At 53.4% G+C, this 26,786-nt stretch overlaps 1 protein-coding gene across 3 annotated transcripts in view; it reads right to left on the reverse strand.

Moving 5' to 3' along the window:
• Positions 1-3,223: 3,223 nt before the first annotated feature.
• SLC45A1 (solute carrier family 45 member 1) overlaps positions 3,224-26,786 on the reverse strand; it is a 31,590-nt gene continuing 8,027 nt past the window's right edge. Inside the window, exons 2-9 of one of the 3 annotated variants that reach the window (XM_003822126.5) lie at positions 26,518-26,786; positions 25,853-25,945; positions 25,201-25,425; positions 20,321-21,048; positions 11,790-11,943; positions 9,391-9,567; positions 7,686-7,891; positions 3,224-3,642 (exon numbers count right to left, since the gene is read on the reverse strand). The exon at positions 26,518-26,786 is cut by the window's right edge and continues 152 nt beyond it. In XM_003822126.5, coding sequence (XP_003822174.3) covers positions 3,376-3,642; positions 7,686-7,891; positions 9,391-9,567; positions 11,790-11,943; positions 20,321-21,048; positions 25,201-25,425; positions 25,853-25,945; positions 26,518-26,786 — 2,119 coding nt within the window. In that variant the 3' untranslated portion in view covers positions 3,224-3,375. The remainder of the gene's footprint in view (positions 3,643-7,685; positions 7,892-9,390; positions 9,568-11,789; positions 11,944-20,320; positions 21,049-25,200; positions 25,426-25,852; positions 25,946-26,517) is intronic. The other 2 variants (XM_034954723.2, XM_063601984.1) reach the window with 2 other exon arrangements.

Consider the following 26,786-nt stretch of genomic DNA (forward strand, 5'->3'; position numbering starts at 1 on the left):
ACAGGGAAAGAATCACTGGCTCCAAGCAGGGTGGACTGCACAGAGGAAGTGGCATTTCAGACAGGTCTACATGGATGAATCAGATATTGATGGGCAGAGAAGAGGTGAACTTGGCCTGCAGGAAGATCCTAAACACAGGAACCGATTGTGGCCCACAAAGGTTCTGTGGCTGTAGTACAGGGGGCTGGCAACGTGGCGGGTGGCTGGCTCGGGAAGATGGGCTGGGCTCTGTTTGGTGGAAGGAATTTCTACCTGATTCCTTAGGGTCTGGGGAGCCAGGGTAGGTGTCATGGAAGACTAGAAGAGGGGATGGGCTCAGGCCTGTGTTTATAGCCCCCCAGCTTCAGGGTGGAAGATGGATGTGAGGGTAGACAGGAGGCCAGGAGTCCAGCAGGGGCGCAGAGAGGAGTGGTGGGGCTCCAGGAGGCAGCAGGCAGTGACACTGAGGAAGGCTATGGCCCATGGGGGAGGCCGGGGCTCAGGTGGGAAAGTCATAACCAAGGTGGGGAGGCCGTGGTTGGGAGGGAGGCTGTGGCCCAGGTGGGGAGGTAGCCTTTCTGACTGGCCCTAAGTGGTCACAGCAAGATGATAAGACACTGTCATGAACGCCAGACTCCCCAAGGCTGATTTGTGGTCAGGGATGTCTTATATGTCCCCAGAACACAGGGCCCATGCAGCGAGGGAACTGGGGGCTGCACAATCCCAGACCAGGCCCAGCTTGGCGACAACAGGGACCCAGCCGTGACCCCTCATGGCCATTAATCACCATGCGTGGAGGAGCCCTCCCAGGCCTCTGAGAAGGGGCCTTGGTGAGCTTGCAGCGTCAGGTGACGAAGATGGTCAGAGGCCAGATGGCGAGGGACTGCCACACTCACGAGAGCTTTGCCAGATCCACAAAGGGGCACTGGGAGGCAGTGGGCACAGCCCGGGCAGACCCAGGCCCAGCGACGCCTGCACACAGCAGGCACATGGTGTCCATCTGTGGAATGAACCCTTGGCGGATGGAGGGGGAAGAATGACCCGAACCTCGCCCTCCAGCCCCTAGTCCCTGCCTGTGGAGTCAAAGGGCAGGATGGGCGCTGGCCAGCCACATCAGCTCCAAACTCTTTGAGATTTCTACTTTGGGGGCATTTTACAATCTGAGCATCTTGGTGCCTATGCTCCCTCGAGCCTGTCAAGCAAGTGCTCACTTCAGAGATCACTCCCTGGCTTCATCAGGACACTGCTCAAACGGCACCTCACTACTGAGGCCACCCAGACACACCGCTGTCACCCTGTCCTCCTTCCCTGTGCTTGCGCTGCACGGAACCTCAGTGAGCCATGTGTCTCCCTTCCTCTCACATCAGTTCCAGCAGGGCAGAGTGGACACTTACAGCTGGATTCCCAGGCCAACCACTGTCTGCCACACCCAGGCACTCGCTGGATATCTGGAGGGTGGATGAGTGGATAAGAGGATGGGTGGATGGATGGATGGAGAAATGGATATTTGGATGGGTAGATGGGTGGACATGTGGATGGATGGATATATGGATGAGTGGATATTCGGATAGGTGGATATTTGGATGAGTAGATGGATGGTTATGTGGATGGGTAGATGGGTGGATGTGTGGATGGATGGTTTTGTGGATGAGTGGATATTCAGATGGGTAAATATTTGGATGAGTGGATGGATGGTTATGTGGATGGACGGATGGGTGGATATGTGGATGGATGGATATATGGAGAAGTGGATATTTGGATGGGTGGATGGCTGGATATGTGGATGGATGGATGGATGGATGGATGGATGGATGGATGGATGGATATATGGAGAAGTGGATATTTAGATGGGTGGATGGATGGATAGATGGATGGATGGATGGATGGATGGGTGGATGGATGGATGGATATATGGAGAAGTGGATATTTAGATGGGTGGATGGATGGATGGATGGATGGATGGATGGGTGGATGGATGGATGGACATATGGAGAAGTGGATATTTAGATGGGTGGATGGATGGATAGATGGATGGATGGATGGATGGATGGGTGGATGGATGGGTGGATATATGGAGAAGTGGATATTTAGATGGGTGGATGGATGGATGTATCTAAGGAGAAGTGGATATTTGGATGGGTGGATGGGTGGATATGTGGATGGATGGATGGATAGATGGATGGATGTATATATGGAGAAGTGGATATTTGGATGGGTGGATGGGTGGATATGTGGATGGATGGATAGATGGATGGATGTATATATGGAGAAGTGGATATTTGGATGGGTGGATGGGTGGATATGTGGATGGATGGATAGATGGATGGATGGATGGATGGATGGATGGATGGGTGGATGGATGGGTGGATATATGGAGAAGTGGATATTTAGATGGGTGGATGGATGGATGTATCTAAGGAGAAGTGGATATTTGGATGGGTGGATGGGTGGATATGTGGATGGATGGATGGATAGATGGATGGATGTATATATGGAGAAGTGGATATTTGGATGGGTGGATGGGTGGATATGTGGATGGATGGATAGATGGATGGATGGATATATGGAGAAGTGGATATTTGGATGGGTGGATGGGTGGATATGTGAATGGATGGATATATAGATGAGTAGATATTCAGATGGGTGGATATTTGGATGAGTGGATGGATGGTTATGTGGACGGATGAATGGGTGGGTATGTAGATGGATGGATATATAGATGAGTGGATATTTGGATGGGAGGATATTTGGATGAGTGGATGGATGGTTATGTGGATGGGTGGATATGCGGATGGGTAGATGAATGAATGGATGAGAGAATAAATGGATGAATGGACAAGTGAATGAATATGAGGCCTTCTGATCCAAAAGATCTGTATACTGTGACTCTACCCTGGGATGCAATGTACAGAATGTATGGTCCAGTTAGACCAGGCTCACTCTACCTCAGCACAATTGACAGCTGGGTCTTGCTAGCTCCTTGCTGTTGGGGCGGTCCTGTGTGCCGTGGGAGGTTTACAGCATCCCCGAGTTGTGACAACCAAAGCTATCTCCAGACTTTGCCAGATGTCTTCCTGGGGGTGGGGGTGGGGTGGCAAAATTGCCCCTGGTTGAGAACCATTGAATTACACCTTTACTTTCAAAAAAAGATTCTTACAAACCTCCCCCTGCCCGAGTCCTCAGGAGGGTAACTCAATCCCATGGGGACCTCTCAGCCACCAGAGAGCAATGCCTAGAAACCATAGGCTTTGCCGCTGTCATTTATTATTTTATCACATATTTACATTCCAGTAGGCAGCCTGTCCCCCTGTCCAACAAGGCCCTTTGGTCCTCACTGGTCGGTCTGCTCCAGACCCCCAGGTGCAGGCGCGTGTCCAGAGTCGAGGCTCCGCGATGTCAGACGTTCAGCAGGAGGGGCCGGTGCTCCTCGTCTGCAGCGTCGCTGGGAGGAATTTCATAAATGACAAACAGGGAGGAGTACAGGCAGCCCAGGAAGGACACGAGGCTGGAGAAGTACATCACCCCGTTGGCACTGCCCACGGCCGAGGTCAGGGGCCCCAGGACCAGGGAGACCAGAATCTGAGCCAGGAAGTACTGGCAGCTCAGCAGAGAGATGTCCACGCCCATGCCCCGCCGGGTGCCGTCCGCACTGGACCCTGCAAACTGACCCAGAGGAAGAAACGTGTCAACGAGACATGCCGCGGCCAGCACAGGGTGACCGAGCTCGGTGTGTCCTGCGAGCCCAGGAGGCCCGAGCGGCCCACGCACAGCGGCCTCACATTTTTCAGCGCCAACATGCACAGGGAGTTCAGCCAAGAGTTTAACAATATTTGTGTTCGGAGAGATGACGACAATGAAAAGAATCCATGACTAATGGGGCAGAGGGCTGAGCTCCCACGGGCCGAGGTGGCGGGAGACACTTTCCCCGCTCAGCACTTGAGCTCTTCCCTGTCCTCTTACCCAAAGAAAACCAATCTGCCCAGCCAGGTGGCCGCTCCACTCCTGCCATCCCCTCCTTCACCCTCGTCCAGGATGGGACCTGCCCTACACCCCCAAAGTCCTCTGCACATGACAGCCGCTGGTCCTCTGTCCGAGGCTCCAAGGTCCTCGTGGCCTCCAGCTTGGGCACGTCACTCACTCTCCCTCCCCTGCATGCCACGCTGGGGGACAGTGGCTGAGAGTGTGGTCTGTGCAGAGTGACGGTGGGGAGCGGTGGCATGGCTTTCCCTCACTCGGCTCCCCCAGCACCAGCCGGCCTGCAAGGTGCTGCGTGAGTGGGCATTGCTGTGACCTGGGAGCCTGGGCCTCCCCTGCGGCTTCCCCCCATCAGAAGGGCTGTGCTCAGGGCCAGCCCAGCTGAACTTGTCAGACTCCAAACTCCCTAAAAACAAATCAGGCCCAGGCCTGGGGGAGGCAACTGAGGCATGAGATTAAAAGGGAGAGAGAGAAACTCAGTAATCCAGGTCACATTTCTTTTCTTTCTTTCTTTCCTCTTTTCTTTTTTTTTTTTTTTGAGACAGGGTCTTGCTCTGTTGCCCAGGCTGGAGTGCAGTGGCACAATCTCAGCCCACTACAGCCTCAGCCTCCTGGGCTCAAGTGATCCTCCCACCTCAGCCTCCCAAGTAGCTGGAACTACCGGTGCATGCCACCACACTTGGCTAATTTTTAATTTTATTTTTTTAGAGATGGGGTCTGACTACGTTGCCCAGACTGTCCAGGTAATATTTCAATGCAGCATTTTAAAATTTCAAAGTCACTGCAAAGGAAAATTATGGTGGGAACATTATGTGACCATAAAAGGGAAGGAGGCGCTGACCCAGGAAACAGCACGGATGGAGCTCGAAGCCCACAGCTGCACTGCAGATGCCAGACACGAGAGGCCGCAGACTGCCTGACTCCATCACAGGAGACGTCCCAAATAGGCAAGTCCATGGGGACAGGAAGTAGGTTAGCGGTCACCTAGGCCTGGGAGAGTGGGAGGGTCAGAGGGGTGATGGCTGACGGGTTTCTTCCTGGGGTGACAAAACCGTTCTGAAATTGATGGTGGTGATGGTTGTACAACTCTGCGTGTGCTGAAACCGCCGAACGGTGCACATCACACACTGTTAGATGGTGCATATTTCAATACAGCCGGTAAAAGTCTATGCTGAGCAAAATATCAACAAAAATTTAAGGCACTTTATGTATGTATGTATGTATTTATTTGAGACGGAGTCTCACTCTGTCGCCCAGGCTGGAGTGCAGTGGCACAATCTCGGCTCACTGCAAGCTCTGCCTCCCGGGTTCACGCCATTCTTCTGCCTCAGCCTCCGGAGTAGCTGGGACTACAGGCGCCCGCCACCACGCTTGGCTAATTTTTTGTATTTTTAGTAGAGAAGGGGCTTCACTGTGTTAGCCAAGATGGTCTCGATCTCCTGACCTCGTGATCCACCCTCCTTGGCCTCCCAAAGTGCTGGGATTACAGGCGTGAGCCACCGCACCCGGCCTATTTATTTATTTACATAGCCACTGTCACCCAGGCTGGAGTGCAGTGGCGCAATCTTGGCTCACTGCAACCTCCGCCTCCCAGGTTCAAGCGATTCTCCTGCTTCAGCCTCCCAAGTAGCTGGAATTATGGGCACGGGCCACCATGCCTGGCTAATTTTTGTATTTTAGTAGACATGGTTTCGTCATGTTGGCCAGGCTGATCTTGAACTCCTGACCTCAAGTGATCCACCTGCCTCGGCCTCCCAAAGTGCTGGGATTACAGGCATGAGCTACTGCGTTTGGCCTTTTAAATGCCATTTTTCCTTTTGCCTCAGACTCCAATATGAGGTGGCTCGGCACTGTTACTGATCTTTTTTTTTTTTTTTTTCGAAGTATTACTATCTTTTTTTTTGAGACAGAGTCTCGCTCTGTTGCCCAGGCTGGAGTGCAGTGGTGCGATCTTGGCTCACTGCAAGCTCCGCCTCCCAGATTCACGCCATTCTCCTGCCTCAGCCTCCTGTGTAGCTGGGACTATAGGCGTCCGCCACCACGCCTGGCTAATTTTTGTATTTTTAGTAGAGATGGGGTTTCACCATGTTGGCCAGGCTGGTCTTGAACTCCTGACCTCAGGTAATCCGCCCGCCTCAGCCTCCCAAAGTGCTGAGATTACAGGCGTGAGCCACCGCACCCGGCCGTGAAGTGAAATTTCTATTCATTGTCCCTCTTACTCTTTTTTTTTTTTTTTGAAACGGAGTCTTGCTCTGTCGCCCAGGCTGGAGTGCGGTGGCACCATCTCACCATCTCGGCTCACTGCAACCTCCGCCTCCCAGATTCAAGCGATTCTCCTGCCTCAGCCTCCCGAGTAGCTGGGACTACAGGCATGCGCCACCATGCCCAGCTAATTTTTTGTATTTTTAGTAGAGATGGGGTTTCACTGTGTTAGCCAGGATGGTCTCAATCTCCTGACCTCGTGATCCACCCACCTCGGCCTCCTAAGTACCTGGGACTACAGGTGTGAGCCACCACACCCGGCCCCCTCTCTTACTCTTATTTTGTGCCTGATTATTTTTCTTTATGCTAAATCCATAATCCGTAACAAGATTTCAGCTGTCCTTTTCTAAAGGACGGGTACCACATCCTTTTAATCTGCTTGATAAGGTACTCAGGCCTGTCCAAATAATGAAATGGTTTGGTTGTTATTAAGTCATGCCCAGTATTTGGCCAAAACCAACATCTAATAAATTACACTGTCACCTAATACCCACGGCTTGATAGGAAGCCATGAGGAACAAGGGTGAGGTGATAAAACCGGCAGGTGGATCAAGGAATAAAAGCCAAGAGAATTCTGAGACCAGAGGGCAAGAAACATCTAGTCAGGATTCAAGGACAGAACTGAAGTTCCCAAAGAAAAAGGATCAGGAGCTGAGCTGGCTATCAGAACCCCTAGTACATGGGGAACTGATCCTCTCTTTATTTAAAATTTTGGGCTGGGTGCGGTGGCTCACGCCTGTAATCCCAGCACTTTGGGAGGCTGAGGCGGGCGGATCATGAGGTCAAGAGATTGAGACCAGCCTGACCAACATGGTGAAACCCCGTCTCTACTAAAAATACAAAAAATTAGCTGGGCATGGTGGCGTCCCAGCTACTTGGGAGGCTGAGGCAGGAGGACCACTTGAACCCGGGAGGCGGAGGTTGCAGTGAGCCGAGATCGCACCACTGCACTCCAGCACAGGCATCAGAGCAAGACTCCATCTCAAAAAAAAAAGAAAGAAAGAAAGAAAGAAAGATGTTTTTGTTCTCCATGGATTTTTGGCAAGAATTCTGATTTTTAAAAATACTGCATTAACATGTTATCGATCTGGATTGCTGAGTTTTCCGAGCTTCACTGCCTCCCCATAAGCCCCACCCTGAATGGCTGGGACAGGCATCAACAGGAGACCCGGTGGCCTGACAATGGAGTAGGAAGGGGCAGCCTCCCATTCCCCACATCCCTGGGAAGGACAGAGCCTGACCCAGAGACTGGGTGGGCTGGAGGCTTCTGCTAATGAAGCAATGAGGGGATTACAGGCAGGGGGCACGCCCCAGACTCAGAAGGGCCCCCCTTGGTTTAATGCTCTGCAGTCGCTGTCTTGACATTTTGCACCGGGCTCTGCAGATTGTACAGCTGGTCCTGGGGGACTGTTCTCAGGTGGGGTTTCTCCAAGAAGCAGACCCGAAGCAAAACAAGGGAGAGCACTTACCTTCTTACTCTGATAGTAATCGCAGAGCAGCGAGTAGGGCAAGGTGCACAGGGTGGAAAATAAAATCCCGTAGGTTATGCAGAGCGACAGGACCACGTAGAGGTTCCTGGAGAGGGTGGCAAGCCCGGTCCCCAGGCCGAAGGCGAGATAGGCGATGAAGTAGAGGGTGCGGACGCTGAGGAACTCCTCCAGCTTCTCCAGGATAGCTGCGGGCCACAGAGAGGGTGAGCAGTGCCACACGGCCAGAGCCTCCGGGGACTCAGCTTCCAGTGCCACCTCCCGGCGGCTGACCTGAAGCTAGCAGTGGTGGGACCCAGCTTGGCAGGTCACTTGCCCCAGACCAGAAAGTACTTCCTGGGGAACCCAGGGGAGCTGAGAGACCGCCCCAGTAATTCTGGTGGGTGCCCAGGACAGGGCTGTCTGGATAGATGGCAGGACCAGGGTGTCCTGTTCACACTGGCCCGGGCCAGGTCCCCCAGGGCTTCTGCAGGTGGAGGGGTCTTGGGGCTGTGACACCAAAGGGGCTCAGGGACTGAGGGTCTCGAGCTAAACCTCTGTGTTCTTGTGTAATTATGGGTACAACAGCAGCCCATCCCGTAGCCAGCCACCATCTTTACACCCCCAAGATGATGTGACAGCATGGATGTCAGCGACGGGGCTCCCTAGAATCAGATAAAATGGGGCCAGTTCCCCACGCCCCAAGGCCACGTGGCTATGGGGGAACCCAACACCCGAGGTGCCACCCCATGGACTCACAAGTGAGATCTGACAAATTTCTTCTTGCCACAGCCCCTCAGTGACCCTCTACTTTGGGGCTTGAACCCACAAAGATGGGGGCAACTAAAATAAAGCAGTTGGCAGATTATGGATCGAAGGCGAAGTCCAGCCTGCAGCCTAGTTTTGTAAATTAAAAAAAAAATTAATTTAAAAAACCAAAAAAAGATGAATATTTTGTGACACGTGAAAATCACATGAAATTCGTATTTCAGTGAACACAGTGCGGTTTGATTGGCGCTCGGCACGCCCACTCGGTTTCCCGTGTCTGTGGCTTTCGGTGAGGGGCTGCAACAGAGACCGCTGGGCCGGCAAAGCCGGAAATACCAACTCTCTGGCCTTTTGCAGAAAAAGTACGCGGACCTCTGTGATAAAATTTGCCCAGTGCACGCTACCGGCCAGGCCCCGTGGGGATGGCACCTCGGCTTCGCCCTGGTGTGAACTCAGCACTGTGCTCCAAGGGTACCCCAGACAGAGAACCTCAAAGTCATCTGGGCCCCTGGCCCCTGCCCACCCCTACGCTCCACGATCACACACCCCTGCCCCCACCTCCCTGGGGACCAGTTGCTCCTTGAATCAAAGTGGGAAGGAGCTGGGGGCTGGCGGACAGCACGCTGCCTGGGTGTGGCCTTGGGGTTCCCCCAGGGCCCCCCACTTCGCCCTCGCTACGGCCTGCCGGTGTAGTCAGGTCCTGACAAGCACCCGTGCCCCCGTAGGCCACCAGCTCTGGGAGGCCTGAGGCCGGCAAGCTCCATTTCTTCAGCCCAGCTCCCCCAGGCCCAGCGCCCTGCAGCCGGGAAAGACAGTGGCGTCCCCCAAATTGGGATGTGGTGTCTGCAATCGTAAGGCCATGAACCTGCCTTCATTTCGCATGCTCCATGGACCCAACCAAAGCTCTCACTGCCGTGCCAGCCTGGCTGGCAGCGGGTACCTGAGTAGAAGGCAGCACTGAAGGCGTAGATACACATGCCCCAGCAGCCCATGGTTACACCGCTGTTGTACTTCTGATACGCCTCTGATGTGTGCGGGGCCTTGGGGTCCCCCTGAAACACCACCTCGCCCATGAAGTCTGTGTAGAAGAGCAACATCCCCTCGAACGAGAGCCACCCTGGAAGAAAGAAAGGGGTTCATGACCTCGGGGGCAAAGGCCAACACTCTGCCCTTTCTCTAACCAACATGCATCTACTGGTTATAAAAGTAATGAGCTGCTGGGTGTGGTGGCTCACGCCTGTAATCCCAGCACTTTGGGAGGCTGAGGCGGGCGGATCACAGGGTCAGGAAATCGAGACCATCCTGGCTAACATGGTGAAACCCCGTCTCTACTGAAAATACAAAAAATTAGCCGGGCATGGTGGTGGGTGCCTGTAGTCCCAGCTACTCGGGAGGCTGAGGCAGGAGAATGGTGTGAACCCGGAAGGTGGAGCTTGCAGTGAGCTGAGATCGCGCCACTGCCCTCCAGCCCGGGCGACAGAGTGAGACTCCATTTCAAAAAAAAAAGTAACAAGCAATTTAAAACTGTGTTCGTTTCTGATATGGTTTGGCTGTGTCCCCACCCAAATCTCATCTCTAATTGTAGCTCCCATAATCCCTGTGTGTCGTGGGCGGGACCCCGTGAGAGCTAATTGAATCATGGGGTTGGGTCTTTCCCATGCTGTTCTCATGATAGTGAATAAGTCCCATGAGATCTGATGGTTTTATAAATGGGAGTTCCCCTGCACACGCCCTCTTGACTGCCACCATGTAAGATGTGCCTTTGCGCCTCCTTTGCCTTCCACCATGATTGTGAGTCCTCCCCAGCCATGTGGAACTGTGAGTCCATTAAACCTCCTTTTCTTTATAAATGACCCAGTTTCGGGTATGTCTTTATTAGCAGCATGAGAACAGACTAACAGAGTTTCCTTACAATTTTTTTATTTTAAACCACCATATATTTCTATAAACATGAGGCAAGGGTAGCAGTGGAGGTGCTCCAGCTACCTGGGTGGTGCAGGGGAGGGGGTCCATTTAATTGGGAGAAATCCACCAGGAAGCACAGACATGGATGTGCTGGCGGAAGTGCTTAGCGCTCCGTTCCTTGAACCATGGGAATTCCTTCTTTGGTAGAGGAAGGTGGTATTTATAGGCCCTCTCGAACCATAATGAATTATCATCTACAATGTTCTATGCCATCAGGAATTATTAAATAGACTTGTTTTGATGGCAGCAAAATATTTCACAGTGTGGGTGCACCCTAATATATTTAACCCTTCCCCAACTGTTGGACATCTCTATCCCCCAATCGCAGTCTGTGGCTGTCTGAAACCATGCTGTGATCAATACCTTGCATGCATATTCTGAATATAGTCTTTGATTACGGGCTTGCATGGAATACTGAGTAAGGTCATAGGGAAAAAAGGTAGGACCATTTTTAAGATTCTCACCCATTACGAAATTGCCTTCTAGAAGGTCATGTTGATTTATGTCCCACAATGTATGAGAGCCCTAGATTATCTCAAATTTTTTTTTTTTTTTTTTTGAGATGGAGTCTTGCTTTGTCACCCATGCTGGAATGCAGTGGTGCAATCTCGGCTCATTGCAACCTCTGCCTCCCGAGTTCAAGCAATTCTCCTGCCTCAGCCTCCCAAGTAGCTGGGATTACAGGCATGCACCACCATGCCCAGCTAATTTTTGTATTTTTAGTAGAGATGGGGTTTCACCATGTTGGCCAGGATGGTCTCAATCGTCTTACCTTGTGATCCACCAGCCTCGGCCTCCCAAAGTGCTGAGATTACAGGCGTGAGCCACTGCGCCCGGCCTCAAATTCTGAATCATGCTCAAATGTTCAACCACTCAACAGCGGAAAGAGACTAAATGGAACGAAATGCAAGTCGGTGCTTTTCAATGCTCATTCAAAGGCCGAGCCGTGTGAATTTACAAACAGCAATAGACACAGGCAGGCAGGTGTGGGGTCTGTGCTTGAAGACAGAGCAAGACAAAGTCAGAAGGTGGGAAGGTGGGAAGGTGTGGGTCCATCATTTCACTGTGGAGTTGTCCAAAGGGCTTCTGGTAATGAGAATTTTGGCTCTGTGGGGACCCAGGTGTTGGGCCCAGAGTGAGCTATGTGGCTCTCAATGGTGACACCTGGTTTAGTTTGGAGCTATGCAGGGCAGGCACCCTGGAGAAAAGCCCTCCAGGGCAGCCACCACACCCCAGGCCTGCCCTTGGTGCTGTTGTTGGGGGCTGGTGAACTCAGGTTCTGGGAAGGGAGGCTCAGGGGCATCCTGGGAGGCCAGTGGGGCGAGAGCCCTGAGCAGGACCAGGACTCACGGGGAGGCTTGGCCGGGAGCTCACCCAGGAAGTGGTTGACGCAGAGTGTGCGTAGCGCCTTGGGCATGTTGCAGATGGTGGAGCAGAGGCGCCCCACGGACAGAGGCTGCTCCACGCGCTCGCTGGAGCCCGTCAGCTCGCTCTCGTACTTCACGCCGTTGAGCAGGATATTGGCCACCTGGGAAGAGCCCACAAACCCCTCATCAGAGCCCCGCACCCCCATCACACAGCGCGGACTCTGCTCTGCTCAGGGGAATGCACTCTCGGAAACACCGCATGGAGGCTGCAAGGGTCTGTCTTCTTATCTGACGGCATGAGCCCCGTGTCGACGCCAACCTCAGAGGAACAACTTCAGGGCATCGTTTCCGAGGCCCCGGAGCAGCTAAGACTAGAATTCCATTTCAGGTGTGCCCACAGTGTGGCCACAGGACACTATCTGTGCCACAGGGAGTGAGATAAGACTTCGCAAAATGCAAAATACATTTGAAATGAAAAAACATGGGTCAGTTCAGATCCACACACTTAGGAAGTCCTTTCTTTTTCGTAAAAGAAGACTGGGAACGACTTATTTCAAGGTGGCCACCAGGAACATGTGTTCAAAATTCTCTCTGGACAGGTGGAACCCCCACCACACAGAAGACAGGGCGGCCCTGCCCACATGAGCACCTCAGCCCTTGACAGGGGCTCAGAGAGCACACGACACGCCCCACGGTCAACAGGATGGAAACGGGTGCGAGGGGCTTAGATTTCTTTCTGGGGCTCAAGAACGACATTGCATGGACATCTTCACTCGGTTTGCAAACTCCTCCTGGAACGAGAAGGTTTCATTCCAAGTAGCCCTGCTTGGGTTTGGGGTACAGACTCTGGCCAGGGGAGCTTGTTATTTCGTTGTTGTTGTTGTTGTTGTTGTTTTAGAGACAGTCTCGCTCTGTCGCCCGGGCTGGAGTGCAGCGGTGTGGTCATGGCTCACTGCAGCCTCGACCTCCTGGGCTCAAGTGATCCTCCCACCTCAGCCTCCCAAGTAGCTGGGACTACAGGCGAGCACCACCACACCTGGCTAATTTTTAAAAAATTGTTACAGAGATGGGGTCTCACTATGTTGCCCAGACTGGTCTCAAACTCCTGGCCTCAAGTGGTCCTCCCACCTTGGGGAACTAGTCGTTTTTGAATTTAGATGTTTGAGAGCAAAGAGGCATTGCTGCCTGGCTCCACTGGGGTGTCTGTGGTGCGGTCTGCCCTGGATACTCCCAGTGGGAAAGGAAGCTGAGAGGCCGCAGTGCCGGCTCCCAGGACGCCCACATCAGCAGAGCGCGTCCCCCATGCCTGCGGAGGAACAGCGCTGCAGTTACGCCTCTGTCTCCGTTGAGCCTGGATGCGTTTATATTTAGCTCATGGTTTTTACTTTCCTCAAAGAACTGATGCATAAACTACACTCTAAGGAGAAAGGAAACAGAAAAAGGGGATGAAGATGAGATTTTCAACCACACCTAAACAACCGGATCTAAAGCCAGTTTGAACTTTGTGAAACAGTCTGGGACGATCCAGTGTTGACAAAGACCAGATTAATTACCCCGGCATCATCCACAATGAGGCTGACGGTGCCCTCAACCTGAGCGATTAGAAAACCTCTTTCCTTGATAAGGATGGACTTTCCTGGCTCTCCAGTGATTTCTAGTTCCTCAAACCCTTTCCAGACGGGAGCTCGCTGTGTCCTTGGTGCCACCAGGAACCTCAACAGATGTCCCCGTGAGGCCTGCGCATGCCTGGGCAGTGTCCTTCCTCACGCTGAGACGGTACGCAGGCGTGAAGACACCCCGGCCACACACACCAGAGAAAAGCAAACGAAAGGCACCATCCTGCTCACTCCAAGGAGAAAACAGGGCTGGGCGCGGTGGCTCACGCCTGGAATCCCAGCACCTTGAGAGGCACAGGTGGGAGGATGGCTTGAGCCCAGGAGTTCAAGACCAGCTTGGGCCACATAGTGAGGCCCCGTTTCTACAAAAAATAAAAAATTAGCTGGGTGTGGTGGTGCGCACCTGTAGTCCCTGCTACTCAGGAGGCTGAGATGGGAGGATCACTTGGGCCTGGCAGATTGAGGCTGCAGTGAGCCGTGAATGCACCACCGCACTCCAGCCTGGGCAACAAAGTGAGACCCTGTCTCAAAACAAAACCAAACAAGGCCGGGCATGGTGGCTCACACCTCTAATTCCAGCACTTTGGGAGGCCAAGGCAGGGGGATCACTTGAGCCCAGGAGCTCAAGACCAGCCTGGGCAACATGGTAAAAGCCTGTCTCTACATTTTTTTAAAAAGTAAGTAAAAAACAAAACAAGACAAAATAATCAAAAAAGAAAAGAAATAAAAGAAAAAAAAAAAAGGAAAGGAAAAGAAAATGAACAGTGCAAGCCCCATCTCTAGTTAACCTCCGACTAAATCAGGGAAGTCATCTAGGCAGAGACGAGACACCTGAACCCCTGACGGGAGAATGAACTGAGGACCGGGTCCCATTTAAACCCAGTGGGATGGGGCTGGGCAGAGCAGGGTCTACTTCATTCAGGAGACTCGGCCCACGTGCGTCTGCGGCCGAGCGAAGTGTCTCCTCGGCTAGATCTCCAGGCTGCCCAGCTTTTCCAGCTGCCTCCCTCGAGGGATGAGGCAAACGAGACTCGGCTTTTTAGGACCGGAAACACCACGTTCTTACTGAAATATACTCTCCTCCTGCAACGCCCACAGGTGCAGGCCAGTAACTCTTATGTCTACTTTAAATAAGAGAATAACCTTTCTTTACTTAAAGACCATGGATTCTGGCCGGGTGTGGTTGCTCACATCTGTAATCCCAGCACTTTGGGAGGCCAAGGTGGGTGGATCACTTGAGGCCAGGAGTTCGAGACCAGCCTGGCCAACATGGTGAAACCCCGTCTCTACTAAAAATACAAAATTAGCCAGGCGTGGTGGTGGGTGCCCGTAATCCCAGCTACTCAGGAGGCTGAAGCAGGAGAATCACTTGAACCCGGGAGGCAGAGGTTGCAGTGAGCCGAGATCGCATCACTGCACTCCAGCCTGGGCGACAGAGCAAGACTCTGTCTCAAAAAAAAAAAAAAAAAATCAGCCCGTGAAACCCCACAGATCAGTTGGTGGCCTTGCAGCCCATCTGACATATAGAAAATACCAACTTAAACAGCTTTCCAGAAGGTTCTTGGCCTTCGTGGAAGATGGTGCTGCCCTGGAGATTCCTGTTTTTATAGCCTCCGGGAGTTAACCGATGTCAGGCACCAGGACGGACGATCCCAGACACATCTGCAGGTTTCACGTTTTGTTTCCACCGTCCATGAAGACTTGGATGTATTGGCACAGGATTCCCACTGCCAAAACGGGCTGGAGCCCGGACGTCTTGGGAAAAATACCAGAAACAAGTGGGGTGCACACTATGCCTCTAAGAAACTCACTAGCAGGACAGGCCTGGCCTGAATTACATTTGGGCAAACATAAGTGTTTAAAAGAGTTGTCGGCCGGGCGCAGTGGCTCACGCCTGTAATCGCAGCACTTTGGGAGGCAGAGGCGGGCGGATCACGAGGTCAGGAGATCGAAACCATCCTGGCTAACACGGTGAAACCCCGTCTCTACTAAAAATACAAAAAATTAGCCAGGAGTGGTGGCGGGCACCTATAGTCCCAGCTACTCGGGAGGCTGAGGCAGGAGAATGGCGTGAACCCGGGAGGCAGAGCTTGCAGTGAGCCGAGATTGCGCCACTGCACTCCAGCCTGGGCCACAGAGAGAGACTCTGTCTCAAAAAAAAAAAAAAAGAGTTGTCATTGTCGCTCCCAGCCAGGATTTTAAGCCACCTGATACCTAACAGATGTCCTGAACTCACTCACTCATAGGTGGACTCACGCCCAGAACCTGTTCACTAACATGCAAGGGAAGACGTCACGTTTCTGAGGCTTGTCTTTTTTTTTTCTGAGACAAGGTCTTGCTCTGTCACCCGGGCTGGAGTGCAGTGGTGCAATCTATGGGTCACTACAGCTTCACCCTCCTGGGCTCAAGCCATCCTCCTTCTTCAGCCTCCAGAGTGGTTGGGACCACACATGTGTGCCATCAAGCCCAGCTACTTTTTGTATAAAAAATACTAAAAAGTATTTTTTAAAAATATTTTTAAAAAGTATTTTTAAAAAATATTTTTTAAAAGTATTTTTTAAAAATATTTTTAAAAGTATTTTTAAAAAGTATTTTTTAAAAATATTTTTAAAAGTATTTTTAAAAAGTATTTTTTAAAAGTATTTTTAAAAGTATTTTTAAAAATATTTTTAAAAAGTATTTTTAAAAAATATTTTTAAAAAGTATTTTTAAAAAGTATTTTTAAAAAATATTTTTAGGGGAAAGGAGCTGAAGAAATGAGGGAGAGGAGCGGCCGGGATAATGGGAAGAGGAAACAGGCAACCCCGAGTAGCCGGGTAGCCGGAGAAGGGCCCCGCCGGGCGTGGGCAGAAGCCAGCTAAGGGGCAGCGGCACCTGTGGTAGAGTTGCGGGGGATTCTTTCCGAGCGCGACGGTCAGGCAAGGCTAACGCGGCTGGCAGTATGGCCGGAGATGGCGGGTGGCGAGCCAAGCCGCCGCCTGCTCGCCTCCCTCACTCACTTGCAGACTGTCGGGCGCCGACACACGCGCAATGAGGTCGTCAAAGCTGGTGGTCCCTACGTCTCCCTCTCATGCGGACCCGAGGCTGGACTGTGCTGCTGCCATCTCAGCTCACTGCAACCTCCCTGCCTGATTCTCCTGCCTCAGCCTGCCGAGAGGCACGCGCCGCCACGCCTGACTGGTTTTGGTGGAGACGGGGTTTCGCTGTGTTGGCCGGGCCGGTCTCCAGCCCCTAACCGCGACTGATCTGCCAGCCTCGGCCTCCCGAGGTGCTGGGATTGCAGACGGAGTCTCGTTCACTCAGTGCTCAATGGTGCCCAGGCTGGAGTGCAGTGGCGTGATCCCGGCTCGCTACAACCTCCACCTCCCAGCCGCCTGCCTTGGCCTCCCAAAGTGCCGAGATTGCCGCCTCTGCCCGGCCGCCACCCCGTCTTGGAAGTGAGGAGTGTCTCTGCCTGGCCGCCCATCGTCTGGGATGTGAGGAGCCCCTCTGCCTGGCTGCCCAGTCTGGAAAGTGAGGAGCGTCTCCGCCCGGCCGCCATCCCATCTAGGAAGTGAGGAGCGCCTCTTCCCGGCCGCCATCACATCTAGGAAGTGAGGAGCATCTCTGCCCGGCCGCCCATCGTCTGAGATGTGGGGAGCGCCTCTGCCCCGCCGCCCCATCTGGGATGTGAGGAGCGCCTCTGCCCGGCCGCGACCCCGTCTGGGAGGTGAGGAGCGTCTCTGCCCGGCCGCCCCGTCTGAGAAGTGAGGAGACCCTCTGCCTGGCAACCACCCCGTCTGAGAAGTGAGGAGCCCCTCTGCCCGGCAGCCGCCCCGTCTGAGAAGTGAGGAGCCTCTCCGCCCGGCAGCCACCCCATCTGGGAAGTGAGGAGCGTCTCCGCCCGGCAGCCACCCCGTCTGGGAGGGAGGTGGGGGGGTCAGCCCCCCGCCCGGCCAGCCACCCCGTCCGGGAGGGAGGTGGGGGGGTCAGCCCCCCGCCCGGCCAGCCGCCCCGTCCGGGAGGTGAGGGGCGCCTCTGCCCGGCTGCCCCTACTGGGTAGTGAGGAGCCCCTCTGCCCGGCCAGCCACCCCGTCCGGGAGGGAGGTGGGGGGGTCAGCCCCCCCGCCCGGCCAGCCGCCCCGTCCGGGAGGGAGGTGGGGGGGTCAGCCCCCGCCCGGCCAGCCGCCCCGTCCGGGAGGGAGGTGGGGGGGTCAGCCCCCCGCCCGGCCAGCCGCCCCGTCTGGGAGGTGAGGGGCGCCTCTGCCCGGCCGCCCCTACTGGGTAGTGAGGAGCCCCTCTGCCCGGCCAGCCACCCCATCCGGGAGGGAGGTGGGGGGGGGTCAGCCCCCCCGCCCGGCCAGCCGCCCTGTCCGGGAGGGAGGTGGGGGGGGTCAGCCCCCCACCCGGCCAGCCGCCCCAGCCGGGAGGGAGGTGGGGGGGTCAGCCCCCCGCCCGGCCAGCCGCCCCGTCCGGGAGGTGAGGGGCGCCTCTGCCCGGCTGCCCCTACTGGGTAGTGAGGAGCCCCTCTGCCCGGCCAGCCACCCCGTCCAGGAGGGAGGTGGGGGGGTCAGCCCCCCCTCCGGCCAGCCGCCCTGTCCGGGAGGGAGGTGGGGGGGTCAGCCCCCCGCCCGGCCAGCCGCCCCGTCCGGGAGGGAGGTGGGGGGGTCAGCCCCCCGCCCGGCCAGCCGCCCTGTCCAGGAGGTGAGGGGCGCCTCTGCCCGGCTGCCCCTACTGGGTAGTGAGGAGCCCCTCTGCCCGGCCAGCCACCCCGTCCGGGAGGGAGGTGGGGGGGGTCAGCCCCCCCGCCCGGCCAGCTGCCCCGTCCGGGAGGGAGGTGGGGGGGTCAGCCCCCCGCCTGGCCAGCCGCCCCGTCCGGGAGGGAGGTGGGGGGGTCAGCCCCCCGCCTGGCCAGCCGCCCCGTCCGGGAGGGAGGTGGGGGGGTCAGCCCCCCGCCTGGCCAGCCGCCCCGTCCGGGAGGGAGGTGGAGGGGTCAGCCCCCCGCCCGGCCAGCCGCCCCGTCCGGGAGGTGAGGGGTGCCTCTGCCCGGCTGCCCCTACTGGGAAGTGAGGAGCCCCTCTGCCCGGCCAGCCACCCCGTCCAGGAGGGAGGTGGGGGGGTCAGCCCCCCGCCCGGCCAGCCGCCCCATCCAGGAGGGAGGTGGGGGGGGTCAGCCCCCCCGCCCGGCCAGCCACCCCGTCCGGGAGTTGAGGGGCGCCTCTGCCCGGCCACCCCTAATGGGAAGTGAGGAGCCCCTCTGCCCAGCCAGCCAACCAGTCCGGGAGGGAGGTGGGGGGGTCAGCCCCCCGCCCGGCCAGCCACCCCATCCGGGAGGTGAGGGGCGCCTCTGCCCGGCCGCCCCTACTGGGAAGTGAAGAGCCCCTCTGCCCGGCCAGCCGCCCCATCCGGGAGGGAGGTGGGGGGGTCAGCCCCCTGCCCGGCCAGCCGCCCCGTCCGGGAGGTGAGGGGCGCCTCTGCCTGGCCGCCCCTACTGGGAAGTGAGGAGCCCCTCTGCCCGGCCACCACCCGGTCTGGGAGGTGTGCCCAACAGCTCATTGAGAACGGGCCAGGATGACAATGGCGGCTTTGTGGAATAGAAAGGCGGGAAAGGTGGGGAAAAGATTGAGAAATCGGATGGTTGCCGTGTCTGTGTAGAAAGAAGTAGACATAGGAGACTTTTCATTTTGTTCTGTACTAAGAAAAATTCTTCTGCCTTGGGATCCTGTTGGTCTGTGACCTTACCCCCAACCCTGTGCTCTCTGAAACATGTGCTGTGTCCACTCAGGGTTAAATGGATTAAGGGCGGTGCAAGATGTGCTTTGTTAAACAGATGCTTGAAGGCAGCATGCTCGTTAAGAGTCATCACCACTCCCTAATCTCAAGTAACCAGGGACACAAACACTGCGGAAGGCCGCAGGGTCCTCTGCCTAGGAAAACCAGAGACCTTTGTTCACTTGTTTATCTGCTGACCTTCCCTCCACTATTGTCCCATGACCCTGCCAAATCCCCCTCTGTGAGAAACACCCAAGAATTATCAATAAAAAAATAAATTAAAAAAAAAAAATATATATATATATATATTTTTAAAAGTATTTTTAAAAAATATTTTTAAAAAGTATTTTTAAAAAGTATTTTTAAAAGTATTTTTTAAAAAGTATTTTTAAAAAGTATTTTTAAAAAATATTTTTAAAAAGTATTTTTAAAAAATATTTTTAAAAAGTATTTTTAAAAATATTTTTAAAAGTATTTTTTAAAAATATTTTTTAAAAGTATTTTTTAAAAATATTTTTTAAAAGTATTTTAAAAAAATATTTTTTAAAAGTATTTTAAAAAAATATGTTTTAAAAGTATTTTTAAAAAATATGTTTTAAAAGTATTTTTAAAAAATATGTTTTAAAAGTATTTTTAAAAAATATGTTTTAAAAGTATTTTTAAAAAATATGTTTTAAAAGTATTTTTTAAAAATATGTTTTAAAAGTATTTTTTAAAAATATGTTTTAAAAGTATTTTTTAAAAATATGTTTTAAAAGTATTTTTTAAAAATATGTTTTAAAAGTATTTTTTAAAAATATGTTTTAAAAGAAGTATTTTTTAAAAATATTTTTTAAAAGTATTTTTTAAAAGTATTTTTTAAAAGTATTTTTTAAAAATACTAAAATACTAAAAAGTAGAGACGGGGTTTCGCCACGTTGCCCAGGCTGGTTTCAAACTCCAGAGTTCAAGCGATCCTCCTGCCTTAGCCTCCTAAAGTGCTGGGACTACAAACTTGAGCCACCGCACCTGGCCTCTAAGGCTTTTCTCTTTAGGTCAAAGCACTTGATAACACCCCCATAACAGCCGGGAATTTCTTCCTGGAGGGACTCTCCCTCTTCGTCATGTAACTGACCAGGGGACCCCCGAATGCCACCCTCTGAGCCTCGGCTCCCCCGACATTTGCTGTTACCTGCTGACTGAAGGTCACATTCCTTCTCCTGCTGGTTTCGGGACCCCCTCCTCCGGCTGCGTCCGGGATGGCCAAGGTCTGGGGTCTCTTCAGAATCCCTGACGACCTCGGCTTAGAGGTGTCCAAAGAGCCCACCCTCAGAATGTCCCCGTCACAGCCGGAGGTCAGGGCACCCTCTCTGCCCTCCAGAAGTCCACGGTCCTGGCGGTAGAAGCCGTCGGGGGCCCGGGGGAAGCTGACGCTGATGGGCGGCCTGGGGACGCTGCCGGGGATGGCCAGGTAGCTGTCGTGGCCGCCCGTGAAGCAGTCAATGAGGACGCTGTCTATGTTGGCCGTGCCAAAGGATGAGGCGAACTCGCTGATGCCCGTCAGGGAGCTGTCCCTGCTGATGAAGCTACCGTACTTGGGCGTGAGGGGGCTGGGCGGTGAGATGGGGCTGGAGAAGTTGGTGGCCGTGTGCGACGGGAGGCTGTTGCCAGGGCCTTCCTCTGGCAGGACGGGCGGGGACGGGGGCAGCGGGAGGCTGGGGCTCTTCATGGCTGCCCGCTTCTCACTCGGCGGCCGCAGCGGCCTCTCAGGGATGCTGACCAGGGTCAGGACGGTGGTGACGCTCAGGGTGACCGCAGTGAAGAGGTAAATGACACGGAGCTGTCCCCCCAGGGCCCTCCCGAAGCCCGTTTTATCCCAGTGGATTCCGCCGACCACGTATCCGAAGCCTCCTCCGAGACCTGGGGAAAGAGACAGGGTTTGAGTTCCCTTCTGCGGGAGGAGAAGCCCCAAACGTGGTGGCCCCGTTCTTAGAAGGACATGAAGGTAGCCAAGGCCATTCCAGGGACATGGGCACAGAACCTGTTCCACCTAAACCCCAACAAAATGGGACAGGATTCCCAGGGCGGGCCCCTTGAGGAGGTCCCCTCCTGTCCTGCACAGCCACCTGCAGGGCCCTTCCTGGTGTGACCCCCGGCAGCAGCACAGTGACCACCTGCCCACATCCCCTTCCACTTCCTGCCTGTTCCACTTTCCCCGTAACCTTTCAGGCCCCTGGAGCGAATGCTGACACCGGGCACATCCTCCCTCCGAGGGCCCCTCCAGCTCAGGGCCGACCCCATGGCTCACACACAGCCGACCACACGTGTGCATGCGGGTGTTTGTCCCCATGCACAGAACACCATGAGGAGAGCCGCCCCTTGTGGTGACCACAGATGGGTCCTGCCTCCCCACACCCTGGCAGGCAGCTCTCCGATCTCTGAGCTATCAGCCTACAGCAGAAAAGCAGGGATCGGATCGCTGCTGTTTCTGCTCTGTTCTCACTCCACGCCTCGGGGCACCGGCCAGCCCAGCCCTGGCCACGGAGCATGGCAGGAAACTGTGAGCGATGCCGTGGGGACCCGGCCAACAGCAGTGGGCAGATTTAACTCCAAACACCGCAGCTTCTTCCAGCCAGGCTCTGTGCTTCGATGGCAAGAGCCAGGGAAGCTGCAGGGGCACCACCCCAGCCAGCTGCGGGTCCACGACACCCACCCCATCAGGGATCCGGTGTTTTATTTTGTTTTATTGTGAGTTCAGCTACATTTTGAGTCGGTCTAGTGTTGAGAGGAGAGGAGGGTTCTCTCGGTTTACCGCTGCTGGTGAGGAGCAACCTGCCTGCTACCAGCACGGGATTTTTGGTTTAGGGAAGACTTGGCCACATTAGGGGTTTACCTTTCAAATAAGAACTTCTATGGACAGGCTTGGGCTTCAGACACGCCCAGCTCAGCCTTCCACACGTACCTAAGGACCGTATGACCATGGATCTCATTATTTCCAGGTTTCACTGTAGATCTTCCTTCGTTTGTCCCAGACAGGCCTTTTCATTTCACTTGCGTGTCCATTTAAAAGCCCCAGTCCCGTCCCTTCTCTGCCTCTGTTCTTCTAGACTTGGGAGTCTTTTTGCCTCCCCACTGCCCTCCCAGGCATTTTATTATTCTTGACTTCCCACACTCATGATTCTAATTGCCTTCCCTCCTCCCCTCCTGAAAGACACCACTGCTGTTCGTGACCCTTATCCAAGGTCAGGTTTCAGATGAACTTTATTTTTTATTTATTATTTTTCTTTGAGATGGAGTTTCACTCTTGTTGCCCAGGCTGGAGTGCAGCGGCACCATCTCGGCTCACTGCCACCTCCTCCTCCTGGGCTCAAGTGATTCTCCTGCCTCAGCCTCCCGAGTAGCTGGGATTACAGGCGCTCACCACCACGCCCGGCTAATTTTTGTATGTTTAGTAGAGATGGGGTTTCACCATGTTGGCCAAGCTGGTCTTGAACTCCTGACCTCAGGTGATCCGCCTGCCTTGGTCTCCCAAAGTGCTGGGAGTACATGCATGAGCCACCATGCCCGGCCCAGATGAACTTTATTAGCTAATTTTCTTGAATGATCAAAGTGGTGCATTCTCATAGACGGGCGTAAGGTAAAAACCGACGTCCCTCTTCCTCTCTGCCAAGCCCAGCACTCGCCCGGCATGGCCCCTTTAGAAGTTCCCTCGCCCACAGCAGCGCACATGTGGAAAGAGGAAGAGAAGCGGCAACATTTTCCAGGAGATGCGACCGAGGCTTGGGGAAGTAGAGCCATTTGCGCCACATGGACTTTCAGCTCCCAGAGCCCGAGCCCCTAACCACTGGGTGACCCAGCCTCTTCATTCGGGTCCTGTAATGAAGGCCTAATGTCTCATTAGGCTTTTCCCTTGATTTTTAAACATTGTTCCAATATCTGTTTCTTTTTCAAGACTAGTCAAGTGCAGCAGTGAGGGTTGGGGAAAGAGTAGAGGAAGGAGTTCCATCTGTAACTGACTGATAACTCACTACCTTCGGCCCAGCCAATTGCTATTTTATTTTATTTTAATTTATTTATTTTGAGATGAAGTCTCACTCTGTTGCTCAGGCTGGAGTGCAGTGGCACGATCTCGGCTCACTGCAACCTCCACCTCCCGGGTTCAAGCAATTCTCCTGCCTCAGCCTCCCGAGTAGCTGGGACTACAGGTGCGCACCACATGCCAGGCTAATTTTTTGTATTTTTAGTAGAGATGGGATTTTGTCATGTTGGCCAGGCTGGTCTTGAACGCCTGACCTCAAGTGATTCATCCACTTCAGCCTCTCAAAGTGCTGGGGTTACAGGCATGAGCCACCATGCCCGGCCCCAGTTGCTATTTTAAATGGAATTTTTTTCTTCCATTTTATTCTGTAACAAGGCAAATATTTTATATAGAAAAGCCAGAGTTATTTATTTATTTAATCTTATGTTTTTAGAGATGGGGTCTCACTGTTCACCCAAGCTGGTTTCAAACTCCTGAACTCAAGCAATCCTCCTGGCTTAGCCTCCCGAAGTGTTGAGAGTAGGCCTGAGCCACTGCACCCAACCAGTATTGATTTTTATACAGTACATTGATAACTAAGCATCATACTGAACTCCTGCACTGCTTTGCAGCTAATTCTCTTGAAGTTTCCATACGTCCAGCCCCAGAGACCAGTGGGGCTGACCTCACACCTTTTGTTTGTGTGTCCCTAATGGCAGTGGCTCTGTGGGATGGGTGCATTCTTGCCTCATTCCTGACTTTGATGGGAACATTTCTCCTGTTTCACCATTAAGCATGCCACAGGTATGTATATATACATACATATATGCATGGTATGGATATAGCCGTGTGTGTGTCCATGCACACACACTCAATCCTCATTATCTGTAGATTCTGTATTTGTGAATTCACCTCCTCATTTAGTGAGGAAAACTCAGAACCAATCCTCACGGTGCTCTCACAATCATTCAAGGATTTGCACAGAACAGCACAACGCCTGTGCTTCCAAGGGTGCGTGATCCAGCTGAGGCCCCGCAGGGCTGAGCTCTGCCTTCTTGTCTCCACGCTCATACTGGAAACAAGAGTTGGTGTTTGTTTGTTTGTTTGTTTGTTTTTGAGATGGAGGTTCGCTCTTGTTGCCCAGGCTGGAGTGCAATAGTGCGATCTCAGTTCACTGCAACCTCCGCCTCCCAGATTCAAGTGATTCTCCTGCCTCAGCCTCCCAAGTAGCTGGGATTACAGGCATGTGCCACCACGCCCAGCTAATTTTTTGTATTTTTAGTAGAGATGTCGTTTCTCCATGTTGGTCAGGCTGGTCTCGAACTCCCGACCTCAGGTGATCCACCCACCTCAGCCTCCCAAAGTGCTGGGATTACAGGCATGAGCCACTGTGCCTGGCCGAAACAAGAGTTTTTTGTGTGGTCTATTTAGTGCCACCTTTTTTACATTTTTGTGTTTTTTGTTGGTGTTTCACTGTTTAAATGGCCCCCAAGCTGTCTGACGTTTCCAGGTGCAAGAAAGCCGGATGTGCCTTGTGCAGAAAATGCATGCAACAGTGACGCTTCGTTCAGGCTTGAGTTGCAGCGCTGTCGGCCGTCAATTCAATGTTAATCAGCCAAAGGCACAGATGAAATAAGGGGTTTTAAACGGAAACACATAGAACAAGGTTATGTGTTGATCCGTTGATGAAAACGTTGTGACCGGGGGCTCACAGGAACCTAACCCTGTATTTTTCCTAGGAACGAGATGCGGTGTTTGCTAATTCAGTGTTTGTGGTGACTCTGCAGAACATAACTACCTCAAACAATGAGAATCCACGAATATAAACATTTGAATTTATAGACCTATAATTGTTGTTTATGTGTCATCAGCATAGGTTGTGGTTGATATGTGTTGTGTGAGATATGTATTTTCAATCACTTCAGTGTTTCTCCATGTATTGGAATTCTCCCAGCTTCTTTGTTAAATCAGGGAGTGAGGAAGGGCCTCGAAAGCCACACGTCTGAAGCCTGCAGCCCTGCAGACTCAGCCTCGGCCCTGCTGCGGAGACTCACCTGCCAGGAGGGCGTGGATGTTCAGGCCTCGGTCCTGGTCCGCGGGGCTGCACACGTCCATCATGTAGGCGTGGCTGGGGTTGTCCGCCGAGTCGGCGCTAAAGTCCATCAGCACCACCCCGCACACGGTCAGCAGCAGGCCCCACTTGTGGTTCCCGGTCACGTCAGCCAGGGCGATGCCAATGTCCCGGCCATTCAGCAAGAGCGAGAGGCCCAGCAGTGCCCCTGGACACAGAGAAACAAAGTCACCCCAAGAAAATGCAGACCAGCTCTGTCCCCGGCAGCTCACGACTTACGTCTAGAATCTTTAGGACCCAAGAATTTTTAAAACTTAAACCTCAAGCACAGCCCGGTGGAAAAGCCGCCTGCAAACTCACCATATATTTTGCACTTGGATGGGGGTTTTTATTTCATTAAGCAGAGAAGAAATGAGATGAACTTTATCAACTCAATTTCTAAAAATGATCAAAGCGATCTATTCTCACAGTTAACTGAGGCCAGGTTGCGGGGCACTCCCTGCCTCACACCAGTGCGGGCCCAGAGCTATCTGGGTAACTGCTTTGGTCAACATTTTTTAAAATTTTCCTAAAAGGAAGCAGTTGGGGCCTTTTTTTTTTCCTCTCCATTTTATTTCCATGCCAAAACAACAGACCTATAGCCAGGACAAGAATGAAAGGGCGTCTCCTTCCAAACCTTGAGGTACACCGGTCACTCCAAGCACCCAACAGAGGCTGCAGTAGGAATCCTGAAACAGAGCAGGCCAGCGGTCATTGCCAGGGTCCCCATGGCACATGGGGACATCGAATCAGCCTCCACATTCCTGAAGTGCCTGCTCTCAAACACCCCCAGTGCATCAAAAGAATAAGATGATGAAACAGAGTCAGTGACAAAACCCTGAACTCGGAAACCAAAGCTCAGCAGACTCTGGGGATTGCTCAGCATCTCCTTAAATCCTACACTTTGGACCCTAAGGCCCTAAGCAGCCACGACTTTCCTTGGGAATCCAAGAAATTTCAGGACCTTCCAGGCTCACATGACACCAAGCGTTATGAGTCGGACCCTCCGACAAGGAGAGCCTGGCATGAGACTGTGTCAGCCCTCAGGGGCTGCTAAATCCCTGTTCTATTGTCTGCTTTCGATAAGGAACTTAAAATCTGGGATATGACCGGTGGTACCTGTGTTCCCCACAGTCCCAGACTGATGAGGGGAACTTAACTCTTGATCCTCCCTTCTCCCCTCAGGACCCTCAGGCTACTGCGATGAGGCTTCTGGAGGCTTCCAGAGGCCCTCCACCATCGGGGAGGAGCCGGGGCTCACCGAGGATGGGGCTGATGAACCACACCAGGCTGTAGAGCTGGTCGGGCAGGCCCATCTGCAGGAGCACCGGGGTCACGTACGCCGTCTCCATGGCGTAGCTGAACTCGATGCCAAAGAGAATGCAGCCGTTGAAAAGCAGCTCCCGGAAGGACCTCTGGGGGTGCAGGTCCCCGAAGTCCACCAGCTCAAGCGGGCACGGGGTGTTGGGGGGCGGGGGTGGGGAGGGACGAATGCACTTCCTCCTCTTGGGGTGTCGTTTGAAGTTGTTG

This window comes from Pan paniscus, chromosome 1 (genome assembly GCF_029289425.2).
Source record: "Pan paniscus chromosome 1, NHGRI_mPanPan1-v2.0_pri, whole genome shotgun sequence".
NCBI lineage: Eukaryota > Metazoa > Chordata > Mammalia > Primates > Hominidae > Pan > Pan paniscus.